Source organism: Suricata suricatta, chromosome 11 (genome assembly GCF_006229205.1).
Source record: "Suricata suricatta isolate VVHF042 chromosome 11, meerkat_22Aug2017_6uvM2_HiC, whole genome shotgun sequence".
Taxonomy (NCBI): Eukaryota; Metazoa; Chordata; class Mammalia; order Carnivora; family Herpestidae; genus Suricata; species Suricata suricatta.
The window spans coordinates 52,074,291-52,093,784 of NC_043710.1; the positions used below are offsets into that span (position 1 = coordinate 52,074,291).

Below are 19,494 nucleotides of genomic sequence, written 5' to 3' on the forward strand. Positions count from 1 at the left end.
AATTCTGTTCAATGTTAAGGTCTATTATATAGCTCTTGTAATCATGGTGATAAGGATATTGATGGAGGGACAGCTATATAGAAATATGGAACAAAATAGGAAACCCGGAAGTAGACTGACATAGATATACACAAATAAATTTTTAATTTTCTTTTAGTTTTTATTTTTTTTAAATGTTCTCCAGCTTTATGGAGATATAACAACATTGTGTAAGTTTTAAGGTGTACAATGTGAAGAATTATATGCATATATGTTATAAAATGATTGACACAATAATGTTAATAAACACCTCCAACACCTCACATTATTACCACTTGTGTGCGTGAGAGATGGGAACATTAAAGATTTACTCTCTCAGCAACTTTCAAGTACATAATACAGTATTGTTAATTACAGTCACTATGCTGTGCATTGATCCCAGAATTTATTCATCTTAAAACAGCAAGTTAGTACCTTGTGATCAACATCAGCCCATTCCCTGCAACTCCCAGCTCCTGTGAACCACCACTTGGCTCTTTTTCTGAATTTTATTTTTTTATATTCCACATATAAGTGAGATCATCCAATATTTTTCTTTCTCTATTTGACCTTATCATAATTTCACTTAGCAGAACGCCCTGAAATTCTATCCATGTTGTCATTCTGCCAAGGCAGGATTTCCTCATCTTTTAATCATTAAATATATTCCACGATATGTGTATGTATATACATATATGTATATATACATATAACGAAAGAAAATCTGATATCAGGGTACTTGGGTGGCTCACTTGGCTAAGAGACTGACTCTTGATTTCAACTCAGATCATGATCTCATGGTTTGTGGGTTCTTGCTTCACATCAGGCTCTATACCAACAGTACGGAGCCTACTTTGGATTCTCTCTCTCTCTCCCTCTCTCTCACTGCCCCTCCCCTGCTCATGCTCTCTTTTTCAAAAAAAATTGACTAAGAAAAGAAAAAAGCCCATGAAATATAGTTTTTTTCTTTATCTATTCATCTGTTGGTCATGTAGGTTGTTTATATGCCTTGGTTACTGCATATAATGTTACAATGAACTTGGAGGTATAGATATCTCTTGAGATAGTGATTTCATTTCCTTTAGCTATATACCCAGAAGTTAATTGCTGGATGATAGGGTAGATCTATTTTTAATTTTTTGAGTAACCTCCATTGTGTTTTCCATTGTGGCTGTACAAATTTACATTTCCACCAACAACACACAAGGATTCCTTTTTCTCCACATCCTCATCAACGTTTGTTATCTCTTGTCTTCTTGATAAAAGCCATTCTAACAGGTATAGAGCAATATCTCATTGTGGTTTTCATTTGCATCGCCCAGATTATGAGGAATGTTGGGCATATTATCATGTACTTGTTGGCCACTTATATGTCTTCTTTGGGAAAATGTCTATATAGGTCTTCTGTGCATTTATTAATTGAACTGTTTGGTTGCTTTTGTTTTTGTTTTCTTTTGTTTTGTTTGTTATTCAGTTGTATGAGTTCCTAAAATATTTTGGATATTAAGCCCTTATCAGATGTATGGTTTGTAGATATTTCCCCCATTCTATAGGTTGCCTTTTCATTCTGCTGATTGTTTCTTTTGCTATACAGAAGATTTCCAGTTCACTGTAGTCTCATCTCACTTATTTAATTTTGCTTTGGTTACTTGCTCTTTTGATATCATATCCAAAATATTGTCACTGAGACCAATGCCAAGGAGTTTCCTCCCAGGGTTTCTTTTAGTAGTTTTATGCTTTTAAGTCTTATATTTAAGTCTTTAATTCATTTTGAGTTACTTTGGGTGAGTGTGTAAGATGGGGATTTAATTTTGCTATTTTGCATGTGATTATCAAGTATTCCCAATACAATTTGTTGAAGAGATTTTCCACTCTCCCCATTGAATATTCTTAGCTTCCTTGTCAAATATAAGTTGACCATATATATGTGAGTTTATTTTTGGGCTCTTGATTCTGTTCTATTGGCCTATGTCTGTTTTTATGCCAGTAAAACTGTTTTGATTGCCTTAGCTTTGTAACAAAGTTTGAAATCAGTAGGTGTGATGCTCCAAGTTTCACTCTTCTTTCTCAAGATTGCTTTGGGTATCTGGGAATTTTAGTGGTTCCACATGAGCAACTAAGCAAGAAAAATATTTAAAAGGCATCCAAATTAGAAAAAAAAAATAAAAGTATCTGTTTGCAGATGATATGACTCTATATAGAGAAAACTCTAAATACTCCATTTAAAAATATTAGAAATAATAAGCAAATTCAATCAAATTTCAGGTTACAAAATCAACATTTTAAAATGAGTTTCATTTCTACATACTATGAACTATCTGAAAAAATCCAAGGTCTCTCAGCTGCAGGGTACCATTCTTCCCAAGATCATGACCTTATTTCTTAGGTGACAAAGTGATGAGAGGTCTTAAAATCCTAGCCATTTCAGGACACCTAGGTGGTTCAGTAGGTTAAGTGTCTTGACTTCGGCTCAGATCATGATCTCACAGTCTGTTGAGTTTGAGCCCCATGTTGGGCTCTGTGCTAACAGCTTGGAGCCTGGAGCCTGCTTCAGATTCTGTGTCTCCTTCTCTCTCTCTCTCTCTGCCCTTGCGCCATTCACACAGTCTCTCAAAAATGAATAAACATAAAAAAAAAAAACTGGAAAAAAAAAAAACCCAGGCCATTTCAACCCCAACACACGGTAATACTGTTGAGAAATATATACTTGTTCCAGAACTTCCTGCTATGTTGGTTGATGTTTCATCAGCCCATAGCTCAGTTTTATTTCTTCCTCTGACAAATTCTATTTCCTCCTTTCTTTCCAAACTCTTATCTCTAATAAACAACTTTCACCCCCACCTCCATCATTCTGTCTGCTTCTGGAGAACCTCTCCCATGACAGGAACATACTCAGTTATCAGGTGTCTTGGTCATCTGTGAAAGTATAAATGTCTCTGTCCCACAAAAATATAAATATTATGGATAGAGAGTGACTGGAGATGATAATCATAACTTCCTGCTGATAAAATCATGCTGGGACTATGCAAAAGGTTGCAGGAAGGTGCATCAAACTATAGGTCATTCTGGGATTGGAACAGAACGTAGGCTAATCAAAGGCACAAAAACTAATATGGACACCAAAATGGTTCTTGATCCCAACTTCACACCACAGAAATAATTCAGTCTGTGGTAAATGTAAAACAAAGTTATTATAAAATAACAAAAGGATTTGTATTCACCAGTTTGGGATTTAAATTTTCTTACATGTTATACACAAACAAGAACCATAAATAAATCTGCATTAAAAATCACCTATTTTGTGAAAAAAATTATAATTATGAGAATTAAAAAAACAGCTGTAGAGTAGCAGAGATATTTGCCACACTTATATTTGATATAAACTCACATCAATAATTTATAAATAACACCTGAAAATCAACAAGAAAATGACAACCCACCATTTATAACGGGTGAAACACTAAAAAAAGTCCTTTACAATAGGCAACTGACCAACAAATATATGAAAATGTCTGCACATTATTGGTCCTCAAGGAACTGTGAATTAAAACCACAGTGAGATACCTCTATACACTCAATAGACTGACTTACTAAAAACCCTGAAACTACCCAGTGTGGTTAAAGATGTGAACCAGTTGAAACTCGTGAACTGCTAGTGGAATATAAAATTACAAAATCACTTCAGAAAAATACCTGACTGTATCTATTACCATTGATGAATATAGTCTTTCCAAGGAATTATAGTCCTAATTAGTCCAACAGAAATTCATTATGTACATGCACACAACGATCAACTGAACATGTACCAGAATGGTCAGAGTAGCATATCTCCCACAGCCCCAGATTCTATTCTACTATTTTACTATTAAGGGCAGAAAAGTAAATGAGGGGTATACACACACAATGGGATACAATCTAGAAATAAAAATGAACACACTACTGCTACATGCAAACACATGGATATTTCTCACAAACCTAATGATAGACATAGATACCAAACACAAAGAGCACACGGAGTATGATTCCATTTATAGAAAGGTTACAACTGGGTGAAATACTCTAAGAGCTGGACTGCATAAGGCCACAAAGGGGGCTTTCCTGTGCTGGTAAAGGTGTGTTTCTAGCTCTGGGTGGTAATTACAATGGTGAAGTTACTAGACCTTAATACTCCAGGTGTATTTCCTTATATAAATTTACTTCAAGGGGCTCCTGGGTGTCACAATCAGTTAAGCGGCTGACTTCTGGCTCATGTCATGATCTCACGGTTTGTGAGTTTGAGCCCCATGTCGGGCTCTGTGCTGACAGCTCAGAGCCTGGAGCCTGCTTCACATTCTGTGTCTCATTCTCTCTCTGCCCCACCACCACTTTTGTTCTGTCTCTCTCTGCCTCTCAAAAATAAATAAATGTAAAAAAAATTTAAGAAAATTTACTTCTATAAGTTTTTACTAAAACAAATGCTCCTTGAATTATTTTCTGATCATCTATCTAGGCTTATCCTTTTTCTCAATACTGTTTTCTTCCTCATAGCAATAGGAAGAATAGCAATAACTACGTGATCAAATACATTTAAATTAATCTGTAATTAAATTAAATTGTTTAATAAAATCATCATTTGTTTAATGAAAAAAGAACACATCTGTGTGTTTATCTGTATATCCTCTATATATACATCTGTGACTAAAATCTAGCATAGTAGATTTTTAAAAACTTTTTTCTAAGTCAAATGGTGTGTGTTGAGCTAGTGGTTTTCATCTAGAAATGAAAATTACTCTTTATCAGGGACACATCATTAAATTCCCTGTGACATCATCTACCTCCCATAGCAGAAATTGGGGAATATGACATTGAGTCTATGGTTTAATCACTTGGAAATCTATGTACCATAAAATTGCAAAGGATGAAATTTACTTCCCAAATAATTCACTGTTCAATGGGGGAATATAGTCTAAAATATAAATAATTAAAATAAGTGAGATTATAACAGAGGTAGTAATAGCTGACACTGACTGAGTGCCTAGTATATTCCGAGTACTAATCTAAGGGATTTATATTTAAACCTCACAATAACTGTATGCAGTGGTCATTATCATTGCATGTATTTTAGAGATATGAAATGTAAGGTGCAATGAGGTTAAATTCTCAGTGTCAGAGTAATACAGCAGAAGCCAGAGTCACAACGTAAACCGAGTACTCAGATTCCAGCATTCAAGCTTTTTTATGTATATGTTTGTTTATTTCTTTATTTTGAGAGATAAAGAGAGAGAAGAAAGCAGAAGAGGGGTAGAGGGAGAGAATCCAAGTGGGCTCCATGCTGTCAGCAATGAGGCCAACACAGGGCCTGATTGCATGACTGCAAGGTCATGACCTGAACCAAAATCAAGAATCAACCGAGCCATCCAGGTGCCCCAGCACTCAGGCTTTTACTTGCATGTATGCTGTATTGCCACTTTTTCTATGGGAAAAGAAAGTAGGACTTTTGGATTCAAGATAATTGGTATTATGATTCCTGTCCTCCCTATCTTAATTCATAATTTGATGCAAAGGGACTCCCATTCTTGCTCTGTCTTCTTATGGAGAACATGGGAACGGAGGATATAGATGGAGGGGAAAGAGGAAATCAGGGTCTGGGGAGGGCGGCTCCCTTCTGTGACAGGGCTCTGGGCCAGACATCCAAATTAGGGGAGAGATGATAGGATGGGAAGAATCTTGACTTCACCAAAATGATGTCCTGCTCTCCTCTAATTTGCACTCATTCCTCATTTTAGGGAGAAGGATTGGGAGTCCCCACACACACATAGGAAAAATGCCTTCCCAAGAACTCTGTTTTAGTCCCCATTACTAGCTGGTCAGATTGTCCTGCCATATGCCAATCGATATAAACAACTAATCACTCTCCTAGCAACAAAGCTTAAGTAGAAGCCAGGATATAGACAAAGACCTTGGGGACTTTGGTGCAAAACCCCAGATCTCCAAAGTCAGGGATTCAAATAAAGATAAAAAAAAGATGAACAAAGAGAGACACAAAGGAACAGAGGGGTGCAGAATCTGCCAGAATTTTGTGTAGACTATGAGAAGAATCCCATTTTCACTAAATCCTTGATGAGACTAGAGACTGCAGATTCATGTCTATGGAATAGAGAATGAAAGAGAAACAAAATTCAGGTCAGTGAGAGTATGTCGTGAAGTTTCTTTCTGATATATCACTTCAGGTATCAGAGTAGAGAGGACAGGAAATAAGGAGCTGGTTTCTTGGCAAAGAGAACCTGACAGTATTCTCTGTCAAGGGGTATGTGGAGAAGAGCCTTGGGTCCTTAAGACTCTCGAACATCTCCAAAACCTGATTTCTTTAAGGATTACCTCCTCAGGTGTATCTAAGAAGGCCAAGGACAGATTCTGGAACACATCATGCAAAGAAGACTTGTGGGAACAAACAAGATGGTAGGTGTAAACTTGGGGGTCAATTACACATTTCTAATTCTTGCTCTCCCCATGCCTGCACCTGCAACCTCTCTGGCCTCTGTTCTAGCCCTATGATTTTTCTGCACAGACTTTCCCCCTAGAAATCCAGATAAATGACAGGGGTAGAATCTCTTCCAAAAGTAGGAGAAGGAGTAGCTTTGTAATTATGAGAGCTTTGGACACTTTCTGGAATATAGTCACTAACATCCAAGACTGAGAAGCCAAGTCAGAGTGAATCTTGGATGAAGTGTGGGCAATGTGTACCTTTAGACTAGAGATGGCTGTTTGCATAGCTGTGTGTCTTCAGAACCTGAAAAAGTACACAGAGTGCAATAGGCATCCAACTACCTGCACTGAAGATAGGGTACAGTTTTTTCTCTCCATACCCCTTATAACAAACAACCCTGAGGGCATCTCTAAGTGAGAATACACAGTTACGTATTCAGAATCAATCAACGAGATAGTAGGATGTACAAATCGATCCACATGCTTTGGTGATTTGACAACCTGCTCATAATCAGGGGTGTAAGATGGTCAGAAAATCAATCTGTGTCAGCAAACCAATCAATTAGTGACTAGAAAAAGGAAAAAATAAAGTGCAAGGCATTCTAAGAAGTACAAATTGAGAATGGAGCCCTATAGATAGAATAAACAGAAGAATGGATTTTAAGTGTGAACTAAGCAGAAAAGAATGATAACAGACAAAGGTTGGAATATTTTTAAAAAGGAAGGAAGGATTAAGTATTTACAATAGAGGATAGAGGACATGTCAGAAAAAGGGTAGGAAAAGAGTTTAAAGGAAACTGAAGGAACATGTGAAAGATAAAAATTTGAGCGGGATTTCTGGGGTGTTTGCACTGAGCCCACCGTTAGGTAGTGGGGTTCGAGACCCTGGCAATTCACTTCTGAGTAATAAAAACCCAAGTCTACTCTAAGATTCTGGGAGACGATAGGTGACTGCAGGGATGAGGCAAAAGTCTAAGATTTTTTAATCCCCCAAAACTTACAGATAACCTCATGTCCAACAAAAATAGCTCTGAGAAAATTAAGTAAAAATGTTCAGATTTTCAGTATGAAAACAGAAAAGAGAGCAGTAAGCTTGGATGTACTCCAAAAAACTACATAGATGTCACCATTCCTAGAGTCTTCCTAATCCACAGTGATAAACAGGACTGTGCCGTTTGCTGAGTGTATCACCTTGGACATATAACCAATAAAACTGTAGAATGGGGAAAGAGGCTGTTTTAAGGATTTTACTCCCCACCACCTCCACCAAAAATGAGGTATATGTTGTGTTCTAGTGTCCTGATACATAAAGAAAACTCAGCAATGATTTATTCCTTACATTCCATTTTTGAAGCTATCTCCCCTGTCTGGGGCCCCCACTCTTGTTTCTTTAACCTCACATAGGCTGAGTATTCTCCTAGCCTTTCACTCAGAGGCAGGAGTCTGCTTTCCTCCTCTTACCCCTGTGAAGATAGAGTTGCTTTTCCCTCCAACTACTCTAATCCCAGGGCTCCAGGCATTAGCAGCCTGCAGAAGTCCCCACCCTCACTCACCACCCACCTTCTCTCCTCTCTCTCTCCAACCCCAAAGACCAGCTTTTATCTACTGCTCAAGTGAACTCTAGGTTAGTACTTGCAGATACAATCATAATCAGCCTCCTCAAAACCCCCATCATCTTATATCTGTTCCCCAAGCTTCTTAAGAAAATTTGAAACGTCTCAGAGAGAATGGATAATCATGGTGCATAGTCACCAAGAAGACAGCGAGAAGGCTCTTCGTCATAATAATAACACCAGAACTTCACAAGTGCAGAAGACTGACCCCTTGCAAAGCACTTCCCCATTGGCAATCCTATCTCATTCTCACAACCTGTGTTCAGAGCATCACTGGCAAGGCAGAAATTGCTATCACCATTTAAAGATCATGAAACTACAGCCCAGGATTAAATGACTTTCCCAATATTATTATTGTTATAAAGTAGCAGAGCTAGACTATCAAATTCTTCTGAAGGTAAAAACCCAGTAATCTTATAGTCCTTTTTTCATGGGCAAAAAGCTGTCTTAGGATTCATATACTGAATTCACACCAAGATGTTCTTTTCAAAGCATGTGAGATACACAGTCCATACCAACCAGAATAGAAGGAGGCCCTCCTTTTCTCTGGAGAATGCCACCAATGTATGCTTTTTGTTCCTCCCAGGTTTGGCTACCTATACCAGGTGATGCCTGAAATTTGAATGTCACAAAGCCTTTTCACTTTTCTTAAATCTCATCACACTCCAGGTTTTTTTAAATTTTTCTCCCAGAACTTGCCTCAATAACTAATTTCTATCTTTGTACCTCCAAATAGGTGATATACTAACAGTAACCTGCGCTGTTAACAAATAGTGCTCTCAAATGTTTGTCATAAAATCCCCTTTTTATTGCTCATTTTTGTATCTGAACTCTGAAATTTTGAATTCTTTGAGACATATCACATCAATAACCAAAGTATCATGATGCTCAGCAACCTAGATTTTGAGGTCTATGTGTTTTGGTGATAAGCCAAATTAGTTCAGATCATTTTTATAGCCTTACAAAAGTCTCTAGAGCTTCAATTTTTTCTTCCAGACATAATGAGTATTGATCATGTCCTCAAATCAACTGAGTCTATTTGATTGATTGATTGATTGATTGGATTGACTGACTGATTTTTTTGTTTATTTATTTGTTTTGCCATTGGATGTTCATACCTGCTCTTCCAACACTGCTTGAAATTAATTTCCTGCTGATCTTTTAGGTTTCATACATTCTGGGAAATATCACAAGCCAAGATAAAGAGCACACTGAAAAATATACTGTAAGTTCCAACACTATTATGGCTCTATTCAAATATGCCAATTTCTTCTTGCATCTTGCCTTTATTTTTTTGGTTATATAATTTATAAAGAAATCACCTAGGTCTATTCTGCCGACATTGCTGTATTTCCTGTATGTTGTCCAGTAACAATGAATAATACGTAAAATTCCTTATACATTCTATTCTCCCATACCTAGGAATCTCCACATAATGGCAAATTTATCATCCTTGCTATCAGTGGAAGTCAAGACTGATAAACATATTATGACTAGGTAGCACACTGAAGGGCAACTTCCACAGAAGAGCTTCTCCTGCATTACCTGAAGGGCATTGCTAGGTCTGCAATGTGGCTCAACACCACTACTTCCTTGTTTCTGCTTACTGGCTTCCCAGGCATGGAGAAGGCACACCACTGGATCTCCATCCCATTATTGGTGGTTTACGTTTCCATACTTCTTGGTAACGGCACTCTTCTCTTTCTCATCAGGGATGATCATAGCCTTCATGAGCCCATGTACTATTTCTTAGCAATGCTGGCAGCCACAGACCTTGGAGTGACTTTGACCACAATGCCCACAGTTTTGGGCCTCCTATGGTTGAATCACAGAGAGATTGGCCATCAGGCCTGCTTCTTTCAGGCCTACTTTATCCATACTCTTTCTATCGTGGAGTCTGGTGTTTTGCTTGCCATGGCCTATGACCGTTTCATTGCCATCCGCAACCCTTTGAGATATACTTCCATCCTTACCAACACCAAGGTAATGAAGATTGGGATGGGAGTATTGACAAGGGCTGGTCTGTCAATCATGCCAATAATTATTCGTCTTCACTGGTTTCCCTACTGTCGATCTCATGTACTCTCTCATGCTTTCTGTCTACACCAAGATGTCATCAAATTAGCCTGTGCTGACATCACCTTCAATCGTCTCTATCCAGTTGTGGTTGTATTTGCAATGGTTTTGTTGGACTTTCTTATCATCTTTTTCTCCTACTTTTTGATCCTTAAGACTGTCATGGGCATTGTTTCTGGAGAAGAAAGGGCCAAGGCCCTCAATACATGTGTTTCTCACATCTGCTGTATCCTGGTCTTCTATGTCACTGTAGTTGGTCTAACGTTTATTCATAGGTTTGGAAAACATGCACCTCGTGTGGTCCACATCACAATGAGCTACGTCTACTTCCTTTTCCCCCCTTTTATGAACCCTGTTATATATAGCATTAAAACCAAGCAGATCCAAAGTGGTATAATTCGCTTATTCTCTCTGCCTTATTCTAGAGCATAACTTTGACTCACTGCTCTCCAATGAATAACTCAGGAAACCTGGACAAACTGACAGGTTTGTTGTAGGGAAAGACATGCCAGTGGAAACCTATCTCTCTCTCTCTCTCTGATATTCAAAATATCATTTTACATGGCCCATCTATTGCTAGATAGTGTCTGGATAATATATGTACAGTACTAAGTATATATCTCATGTGTCCAACTGATTTACTCTTTTCAGAGGTAACTCATCCTGTTTGGTGAGCATAAGGCACCTGACCATACAATTCTTGTATCTATACTATGGGTCTCTAACTGTTTGAGTCAAAGCCCATTGTTTTTCCAAATGTTCTGTGTGTCTTGGCTCTGATACACTTAGCAATGACAATCTTAATTTCAAATATTAATTTATTTTTTTACAAATATGGAAATAGTTGCTATTTCTAGAAAACTGCACTAAGTGAAATGACAAGCCTTACCCTATCCTAAGTTCAATATGGCAACTTTAGGAAAACTATACTTAGTCTGTCCAGTCAAATGTTTGATAAATATTTATTAGATATTATTATTGTTAATAATATACATGTAAATATATGTAAAAATATAATGGCACAGATATAATTCCTAATCCAGATAATCACTGTCTTGATGAACCAGTCCTAAACACAGGGGAACAGAGATATATATTTTCAAATAGTAAAATGGTATTAAAGCTCCAGCTTGGCAATGTACCACAGATAAGGCTAGACTGAAATTCCTGGAATGTTAAAAATACCAGAAATGACAAACAGTTAGTCATACATGTGAATGGGGAAGAAGGAGGCAATGCCTGTGGCAAGAAGAAAAATGACCTTTTCTGGTTCCAAATAGCTATGAAAATGTATTTTGCTCACATGGGGAGACATGGAGAAGAAGGAGCTCATGGTCCTATGGCCAGCTGAAGAGTAGTACACATGACTCAGGTGACAGGATTTAAACTGAATCAAAGAATATGTTCTTATGAACAGAAGATTGAGTATGAAATGCTTGGATTATACAAGGTGCCACCCAGTGCTAGTCACTTTCCTTTACATAGGGGGAGCCTGTCCCTGGGCTTTGTCATGCTGGCATTCAAAGCAGTCTCAGACTCCTGCCCCCTCACCCTTGCTCATAGAGAGGTAAGAATTTTCCAGAACTCTTGGGATTTATGAGTAGCATGGAAAAAACAAATATAATTCCTAAACCAGACCTTTAGAGCAGCTTCCATGCTTGTAAATAATCTTCACCAGATCAGCTCAACGGACCATTTCTTTGTTTATTTTTTCACTCATTTATTTATTCAACTAAGCTGTGTATCTGGTCTGCATGACATTTGTCTTTCTCTTTTCATAGTTTCTAGATAATGTTCTCCAGGAGGATAATGATATTATGGGTGTTATCTCCTACTCTATGATAGAAACTGCCTCATGGATAATCCTTAATAAAATACAAATTTTTGATCAAAATGAATACAACTTAAAATAACCCATGTTTCTAAGTGTCTGTTGGCTTTCTAGTTCTTCTTCTACTTTTTTAAGTTTATTTATTTATTTATTTTGAGAGAGAAATTGCGTGTGGGGAGAAGTGGGGAGGGGCAGAGAGAGAGGGAGATAGAGAATCCCAAGCAGGCTCCATGCTGTCAGCACAAAGCTCAATATGGGACACAAACCCACAAACCCAAACTGTGAGATCATGACTGGAGTTGAAATCAAGAGTCAGACACTCAACCAACTGAGCCACCCAGGCACCCCAGTTCTTCTGATTATGTTTCTGAATCTACATGTCCTCTGAATGTCTCTGTTGTTATGCCTTGTAATATCTACCAATATTTGGGCATCCTAAGTTGCATTCTGATGGAACACCCTCAAAAATATTAGTAAGCTCACAACTCTTTAATGTTGGGAGCTATTTGAACTTACCAGTAGAGTGAAAATTCCTGGTGAGGGTACAGCAAGTTTGCCTGGCCTCTTGCCCCCAGACAGCTACCAAAATCTACCCTCTTGAAACTTTCATTTCTGCTTGGGCACCAAACCTCAGAGTTCTTTGCTGATTCATGTCAGGGGTGACCTGTCCCCCTGCCCTGTCCCTGAGGTATGAATGCACCTGGTCAGGGAAAAGATGAGTAAACTAAATACACCTTAATGCAACATATAATTTTCCCCTAAGCAATTAACTGAAAACGGACTACATTCTGGGCCTGAACTCCTTTGTAAAAGTCACTACTGCAACAAATTGTATCAATCATCTTTGGGACTGTGAGAGCAGGCATGATGTTTCCTGAGAATCCTGTTTTTCTGGAACTTTCTCTTAGAGTTATAAACAGCCTAGTGGCCCTTACTCATTAAAAAAAAAAAAACTGCCCTTTACTAAACAATGCTGTTTGCCTCTTGGTTAAAGGTCACTTCCTTAAGGCTAGACCTGAGGCTTTCTAAAAAATACCTATGACAACATGAGTGCCTGTGGTTAAGTTTTTTATGACAATCATTACTACTAGAATTGTAAATTCTGCAGAACCCATGTCCTGGAAAATTGTAAAAATTATCTATGAGAAATCATTTACTGCTCTTTCTGGTCCTTGTACCTTTTGCCATAAATAAAGCTTGAGAACCAGACAGAGCAGAGATCCCTGCCAGAAGGGCAAGGGTGCCCACCTGGTGATCAGAATGAAACTTGAGCCTCTCTTACTCTCTCTCGCTGACATCGTCCATCCTTCAGGGGAACCCTGGACCTGCTGGAGCTGGACTCTGCACTTTAAGTCATGATGCATCCTTTTCCTGTGCTCTTGGGAATCAATTCAGGGGGATCTAAGCTCCATCAAAAAAAAATCTTTCTTCACTTTCTCTCTAGGCTCAGTGGCCTGTGGCCTGCCATAGCAGACTAAGGTAAAGGGCACTGGGATAACAATATCTTTTAGAAAGTTTTCAAATGAGTGCATTTGATTGACACCTCCAAAAGTTTCTCTCTTCCCTTTTTGTCCTTCCTTACTTTGCAGAGCTAGTATGGAGAGATCTGAGAAAAAGCTCATAAGAAATATAGGACTGGGAAGTCAGGGTTTTGTTTTTTTTTTATGGAGGTGAGTCCTATGAAACAGAGCAGAGTTCTGGTATCACAATGGTCCTAGCTGAACACCTGGGTCAAGGGAGTTAAAGTGGGGAAACTTTACTGATGGACCAATTTAATGCCCTACTCTGTTCCTTTTATTCACATATGTTTCAGTGTAGAGGCAAAGTCCCTGGAGTTCTCAAAAAAAAAAAAAAACCATATTGAAAAGGCCATCTTCCCTAACTTTTCATTCCTACCACTATGTGACATCTAAAATTAATCACCTTTCTGGTGACAAGGCTAATGCCCAAACTAGGATACACCTCATGACCTTGGGGCACCACTGTGCCAAAACTCCAAATTCTTAAGACTAGGAGATGAAACATGGGAGAAGGCAGAAGTGGGCCTTGGAGAGGACCTTCTGAAACAAATGCTCCTAGAAGCTTGGTTTCTGGGTATGATCTAAACTGAAGGTGTTGGAATCAAGACCTTGGCCAGGCTTTGGAGTCCAGGGTCACATCTATGACACCGATGAACAAAAGACTCATAAACAGGTCATTAAGAAGCTCCATTGCGTCTTGTCCTAGAAGGCTCAATGTAGGGAACAGGTCACGGTTAGGGTATAGAGAGTTGATTTAATGAAACTTACAGAGAAAACAGTAATATGTCAGTCAAGCAGTGATGAAGCATAATAATATATATTAAAGTCTCCCCCCAAAAACTGGGTTCCCAAATAATCTCTTCTTTCAGATCTTTGGAATAGGGAAAAGTCAAAATCTGTTTTCCTTACAAGGCAGATGTACTTTGGAAGAAAAAAGCAAGAGACCTGTGGGAATAGAAAAAGATAGCTTTAGAATTATTCAGAGCTCTGGGATGGATTATCTGTTTCCCCTGTTACTCTCTTCAGCTATGTGTATGAACTTCCTCTTAACCCCTATGTGTGCCACCTGGCATTTACTCCCACAGAGCTTAAATCTGGTTGAGAAGGGGAGGCCATGAGTATAGACTAACAGAAAGAAAAACATACCGAATAGACCAGCCTTATATTAAAGCAGAGGAAGACTTTGTAGAATCTGACATTAGAAACTTTACTGTAAATTAATGCATCTTCCCAAAAGTGGGCCTATTATCCATCGGGAGCTAAGTATGCAAATTCTGCAACTAAAGGCAGAGTAGAACTTCTTTGTTCACTCCCTTCTAAATTAAGGTTTAGGCACTGTAGATTTTGAGGTTCTCAAACACCACACAGAGGTGGTGTGGATAGGGGAAGGTAGTCACCATTTTTATCAGCAGAGGATGCTGGTAAAAAGGGAAAAAGCTGGATGCTTTGAATAGAAAGCCATTCAGGGCCAGTATTCACTGGTATGAAAGTCAGGAATTTCAGTTCATGGCTTGAAAAAGTATAACTATTATGAACTGAGCCTTATAATGAGAATTTGGTGATTAAATTTCATCTACTGGACACCATTCCGTGTACATTAAGGCACTTGTGAGGCTGAACATTGCAATAAAATGCACTCGATTGTATTTATCACACCCTGATACATTCTGCAGTAATGTTTTTAAAACTCTTTAGATACAATCTTTGAGGACAAGGGGTTGGTGCAGATATCACCTCCACTTCAATCGACATTCTCTATAATGTCATAGATGTCATTCATATAATGTCATATAATATCATACCTACAGACTTGAAGGCAGGATGAAGATTATGTCCCAAGCCATTCTTAGACTATCACTGTCTGCCCCTTGGAGGATGTGAGAGTCTGATTGTGGCCAGAGAGGCATGAATATAAGCTGGGGGCAGGGGGATGGGGGAGTAGGCTCATCAATAACACTGGGAATCACACACATTGAAGCACTGGCAAGTGCCACTTAGAGACTTAGGATCAGTCAACCACCCACGGAGAAGCCAGGCAATCAGCTCTGTGTGAGGGCTAGCTGGTGATGCAAGGGCACCTGAGGGACATGCATTGGTCCAGCTCTGTACTGAGGACTGAGAGACTTAGAGGTGAGCCCTAGTGGGCAAGATGAGAAACAAAGTATAGACGACAGAACAAGACTCTGGTGAGAAGATAAGGTCAGTGGAACAGACAGGAAGGAAATGAGTGAAGGAAAGGTAGAAGACAAAGGTGAAAAGGCCAGAAAGACAAGGGTGAAGGTCAGAAAGAGACCCCAAGGAAAGGTATTGAAGGAAATCAGGTGTTCCTCTGGGACTCAAGTTCAGGGAAATCATTCTTCATCAGTGACTAACCTCTCCCCGTCTCCAGGCAGGAGTCCCCACGCATGCAGGGTTGAGAGGTCTGAGGTGGGGGTACTATCTGATCCAGGAGACAACAGCCATGAGGAACCAATTGCTTAGCCCCTCCCTGGACTTGGAGTCTTATCTCTCAGGCACAAGCCTTCTGCTCTTCAACCATTCCTCTCCCAAGCTTTGCAAATACTGCCACCTGCCCCTGTATTGAAAGAACCAGGATACAGCCTCTAGGAAAGGGGGGTGAAGGGCTGTCCCTTAAGTCTCCTTATGGTTCAGATGGAAGGGAAGCAATGCCACACAAACCCTGCATTCACTTAATCCTGAGTTTTAGTTATTTCACTATTAGCTCTAATAAAACCATTTCCAACGGAGGGTTTTTTTTAATTTTTTAACAGTTATTCATTTTTGAGAGACAGAGCATGTGTTGGGGAGGGGCAGAGAGAGGGAGACACTGAATTAGAAAGAAGCAGTCTCCAGGCTCTGAGCTGTCAGCACAGAGCCCAACACAGGGCTCGAACTCAGGAATGCTGAAATCAGGACCTGAACCGAAGACAGACACTTAACTGACTGAGCCACCCAGGCATCCCTCAACAGGGATCTTCTGAAGTTAAAATGAAAAATAATGTTTCTGACGCCCTGGTACATCAGAATAGAGACACTGGCCCAATATATGAATTTAAGTGTATTCTTTTATTTAAGCATTCTACCATCTTGACAAAGACAAAACATTTCCCAGTCCTTACTCAGCAATTAGAAGTCAGGCATCCTTACTCAGCAATTAGAAGTCAGGCATTTCTCAACGTTTGACATCACCAAGGAAACACTGCCCCTCTTTCGATTACATCTCAAGTAACCCAAGTTCACTTGGCCCTTTGTCCCTATGGGAGCCCTCAGCTTACTCACAGCTTCTCTCTCCAAAGAGAGGTTTGGAATTGCATTGGTGTAGAATTCGCATGTCTAATAGTGAACTAAGCATTACAATTATTGTACATTTCAGGTTTGCAAGAAACACAATAAAAACTGCAGATGTCGAGAAAGTTCCTGGCTTTCAGGTTATATCTGGCTCACTTTTTCTAACATGTTCAATGGCAAGAATTTGTTCTTAGCTACATTATTTTCATCAGGGACCAAGACCAATGATAGAAGCCTTTTATGAAAACAATCAAGCCAAAAGATTGTAAATGACTCATTCCACCAAAGCCTAAGAAAGTCTTTCATGAGCATTGGTCATATTGTCACTTTCTAAACAGTGTGATCCAGGGAGATGAGATTTAATTATAAAGAATCTTTTTACCCAGAGAGGGCAGAAAATGATAAAGCCACAAGCAGTAAAAAGCATATCTGACAGAGGACTCTACAGTTATGATCAGGGAAACCATGAACTCATGCTAACTGACAGATAAAAATACTATTGGTTAAATAGACTTAAGAGTTTAAATATTTCATGAGTAAACTTAAGCAAAAAGAAGTTGAGAATTACAACTTTGAGGAACTTGGCATGCAAAAATATCATGTAAATGGGGGCAGCTACATAATGAGTAGATATTTCAGCTTAGTTTAAATTAAAATTCAGGGAACATAATGATATATGTACCTCAATTCTTGCTTTGTGATTCGTACATGACTGGACATACAAACCATAACTTTCCAAGTTTCTCAAGTGATTTTTTATTTTTAATTTTTAAAAATAATTATTTTAGAGAGAGCAGGGGGAAAGGGCAGAAGGGAAAAAGAGAATCTCAAGTAGGCTCCATGCTTAGTGGAGAGCCCCATGTCAGGGCTCAATTCTATGACTTTGGCATCATGACCTGAGCCAAAATCAAGTCAGATGCTCAACCAACTGAACCACCCAGGTGCCCCTCCCAAGTTCTTATTTTAAGCAATAATGTCCAAAACTTACTTCTCAACACTCTGGTGCAATTGTCTATGAGAAAAGAGGTAACAAATCCCTTGACAGATCTGTTTTGTTTCAACACTATAGATAATAGGGTTCATCACAGGAGGGGCTAGGAGACAGATGTTGGCCAGGATGACATGTACAATTGGAGGGGCATGCTTGGCAAAGCGGTGCGTCATGGACAGCCCCACCATGGGCACATAGAGGACCAGGACAGCCAGAATGTGGGACAGACAGTTATTGAGAGCCCGGAAATTTTCAACTTGGGAGCTGATTCTCAAGACACTTCTTAGAATGAGTACATAGGAGACCACAATGAGCAGGGGGTCCAATGTAATAAAGACAAGAGCTGTAATCAATCCATACCAATTATTGATAGTGGTGTCAGCGCACACCAGACGAATCATGTCTTGATGAAGGCAGTACGAGTGCAAGAGATGGCGGGAGCCACAAAAGGGAAGCCGTTTCAGTAGGAACAATGCGGGAAGAACAATCAGAACACAGCGGAAAATGATGGCTATCCCTCTTCTGCTGATGACCCGGTTGGTGAGGATGGAGACATAACGGAGGGGATGGCAGATGGCCACATAGCAGTCAAAGGACATGGCCAACAACACAGAAGATTCCATAAAAGAGAATCCATGGAGGAAGAAGAACTGGGCAAAACAATCCTCAAAACTGATCTCTAAGGCGTTAAACCAGAGGAGTCCCATGCCTGTAGGCAAAGTGGTGAGGGTGAGCCCCAGGTCTGTTAGAGCCAACATAGAGAGGAGCAAGTACATGGGCTCATGTAGGGAGGGCTCTGTCCTGATGACAGGCAGGATGGTGGTATTGCCCACAATGGAGACCATGTAGAGACAACAGAAATCCAGGGATGCCTCAAAGCCAGGGATGCCCATGAGGATGAAGAAGAAGTGGACTTGAATGGAATTAGTCACCAAAAACATGACGAAGAGGCACCCTCAAGACCAGAGTTCATTCCCAAAGCTGTGAAAAGTGACAATATAAGGATTTAAATAAATGTTCTATGACTATCTGAAGTCATTCTGCAATAGATCATCAAGGAAGGTCTAGGGAAAGAGAGCTAGCCAGGCAATGAGTCTACAAAGGTTTTATCAGTTTTGCTTATGTTAGCTCTTAGCTTGCCATCTCTTGTCAACTACTGATTGATGGCATGAGTTTCTCATTAGTTTTAAACCAAAGACTTCTTTATACATCCAGAAAGCAGTTATGTCTTTGTAGCAAGAAGGTGTAAGAGTGCATTATGGCCATTGGAACAAATAGCTGTGGAAAAGAGATTACTGTAGGATATCCTTGGATGCCATGAGGCTAGGAGAAAAAGCAAGAGCCTAGAGCAGTAAATGTAAAAAATGATTTCAATATGCCTCTTGACTCGTTTGAACCATAAAGAGAGACTTGAACTGAGCTAACAGACTGGGGAACGATAATGCCTATCTTTAAAGCTTAGGATCCAGGCTGCCTGGGTGGCTCAGTTGGTTGAGCGTCCAACTTCAGCTCAGGTCATGATCTCACAGTTCGTGGGTTTGAGTCCCATTTCAGGTTCTGTGCTAACAGCTCAGAGCTTGGAGCCTGTCTTCAGATTCTGTGTCTTCCTCTTTCTCTGACCTTCCCCTGCTCATGTTCTCTCTCTCTCTCAGAAATAAATAAAAAACATTAAAAAACTTTTAAAGCCTAGGA

At 39.4% G+C, this 19,494-nt stretch overlaps 2 protein-coding genes across 2 annotated transcripts; one reads left to right on the plus strand and one right to left on the minus strand.

The window, feature by feature from the left end:
- The first annotated feature begins 9,665 nt into the window (after positions 1–9,665).
- Positions 9,666–10,604, plus strand: LOC115271817 (olfactory receptor 51B6). Its single transcript, XM_029914788.1, has one exon. The coding sequence runs from the start codon at positions 9,666–9,668 to the stop codon at positions 10,602–10,604; it is 939 nt and encodes a 312-aa protein (XP_029770648.1).
- A 7,191-nt stretch (positions 10,605–17,795) lies between these two features.
- On the minus strand, positions 17,796–18,743 carry LOC115272578 (olfactory receptor 51Q1-like). Its single transcript, XM_029915612.1, has one exon. It carries the CDS (start codon positions 18,741–18,743, stop codon positions 17,796–17,798), a length of 948 nt encoding a protein of 315 aa, XP_029771472.1.
- Between the last annotated feature and the right edge of the window lie 751 nt (positions 18,744–19,494).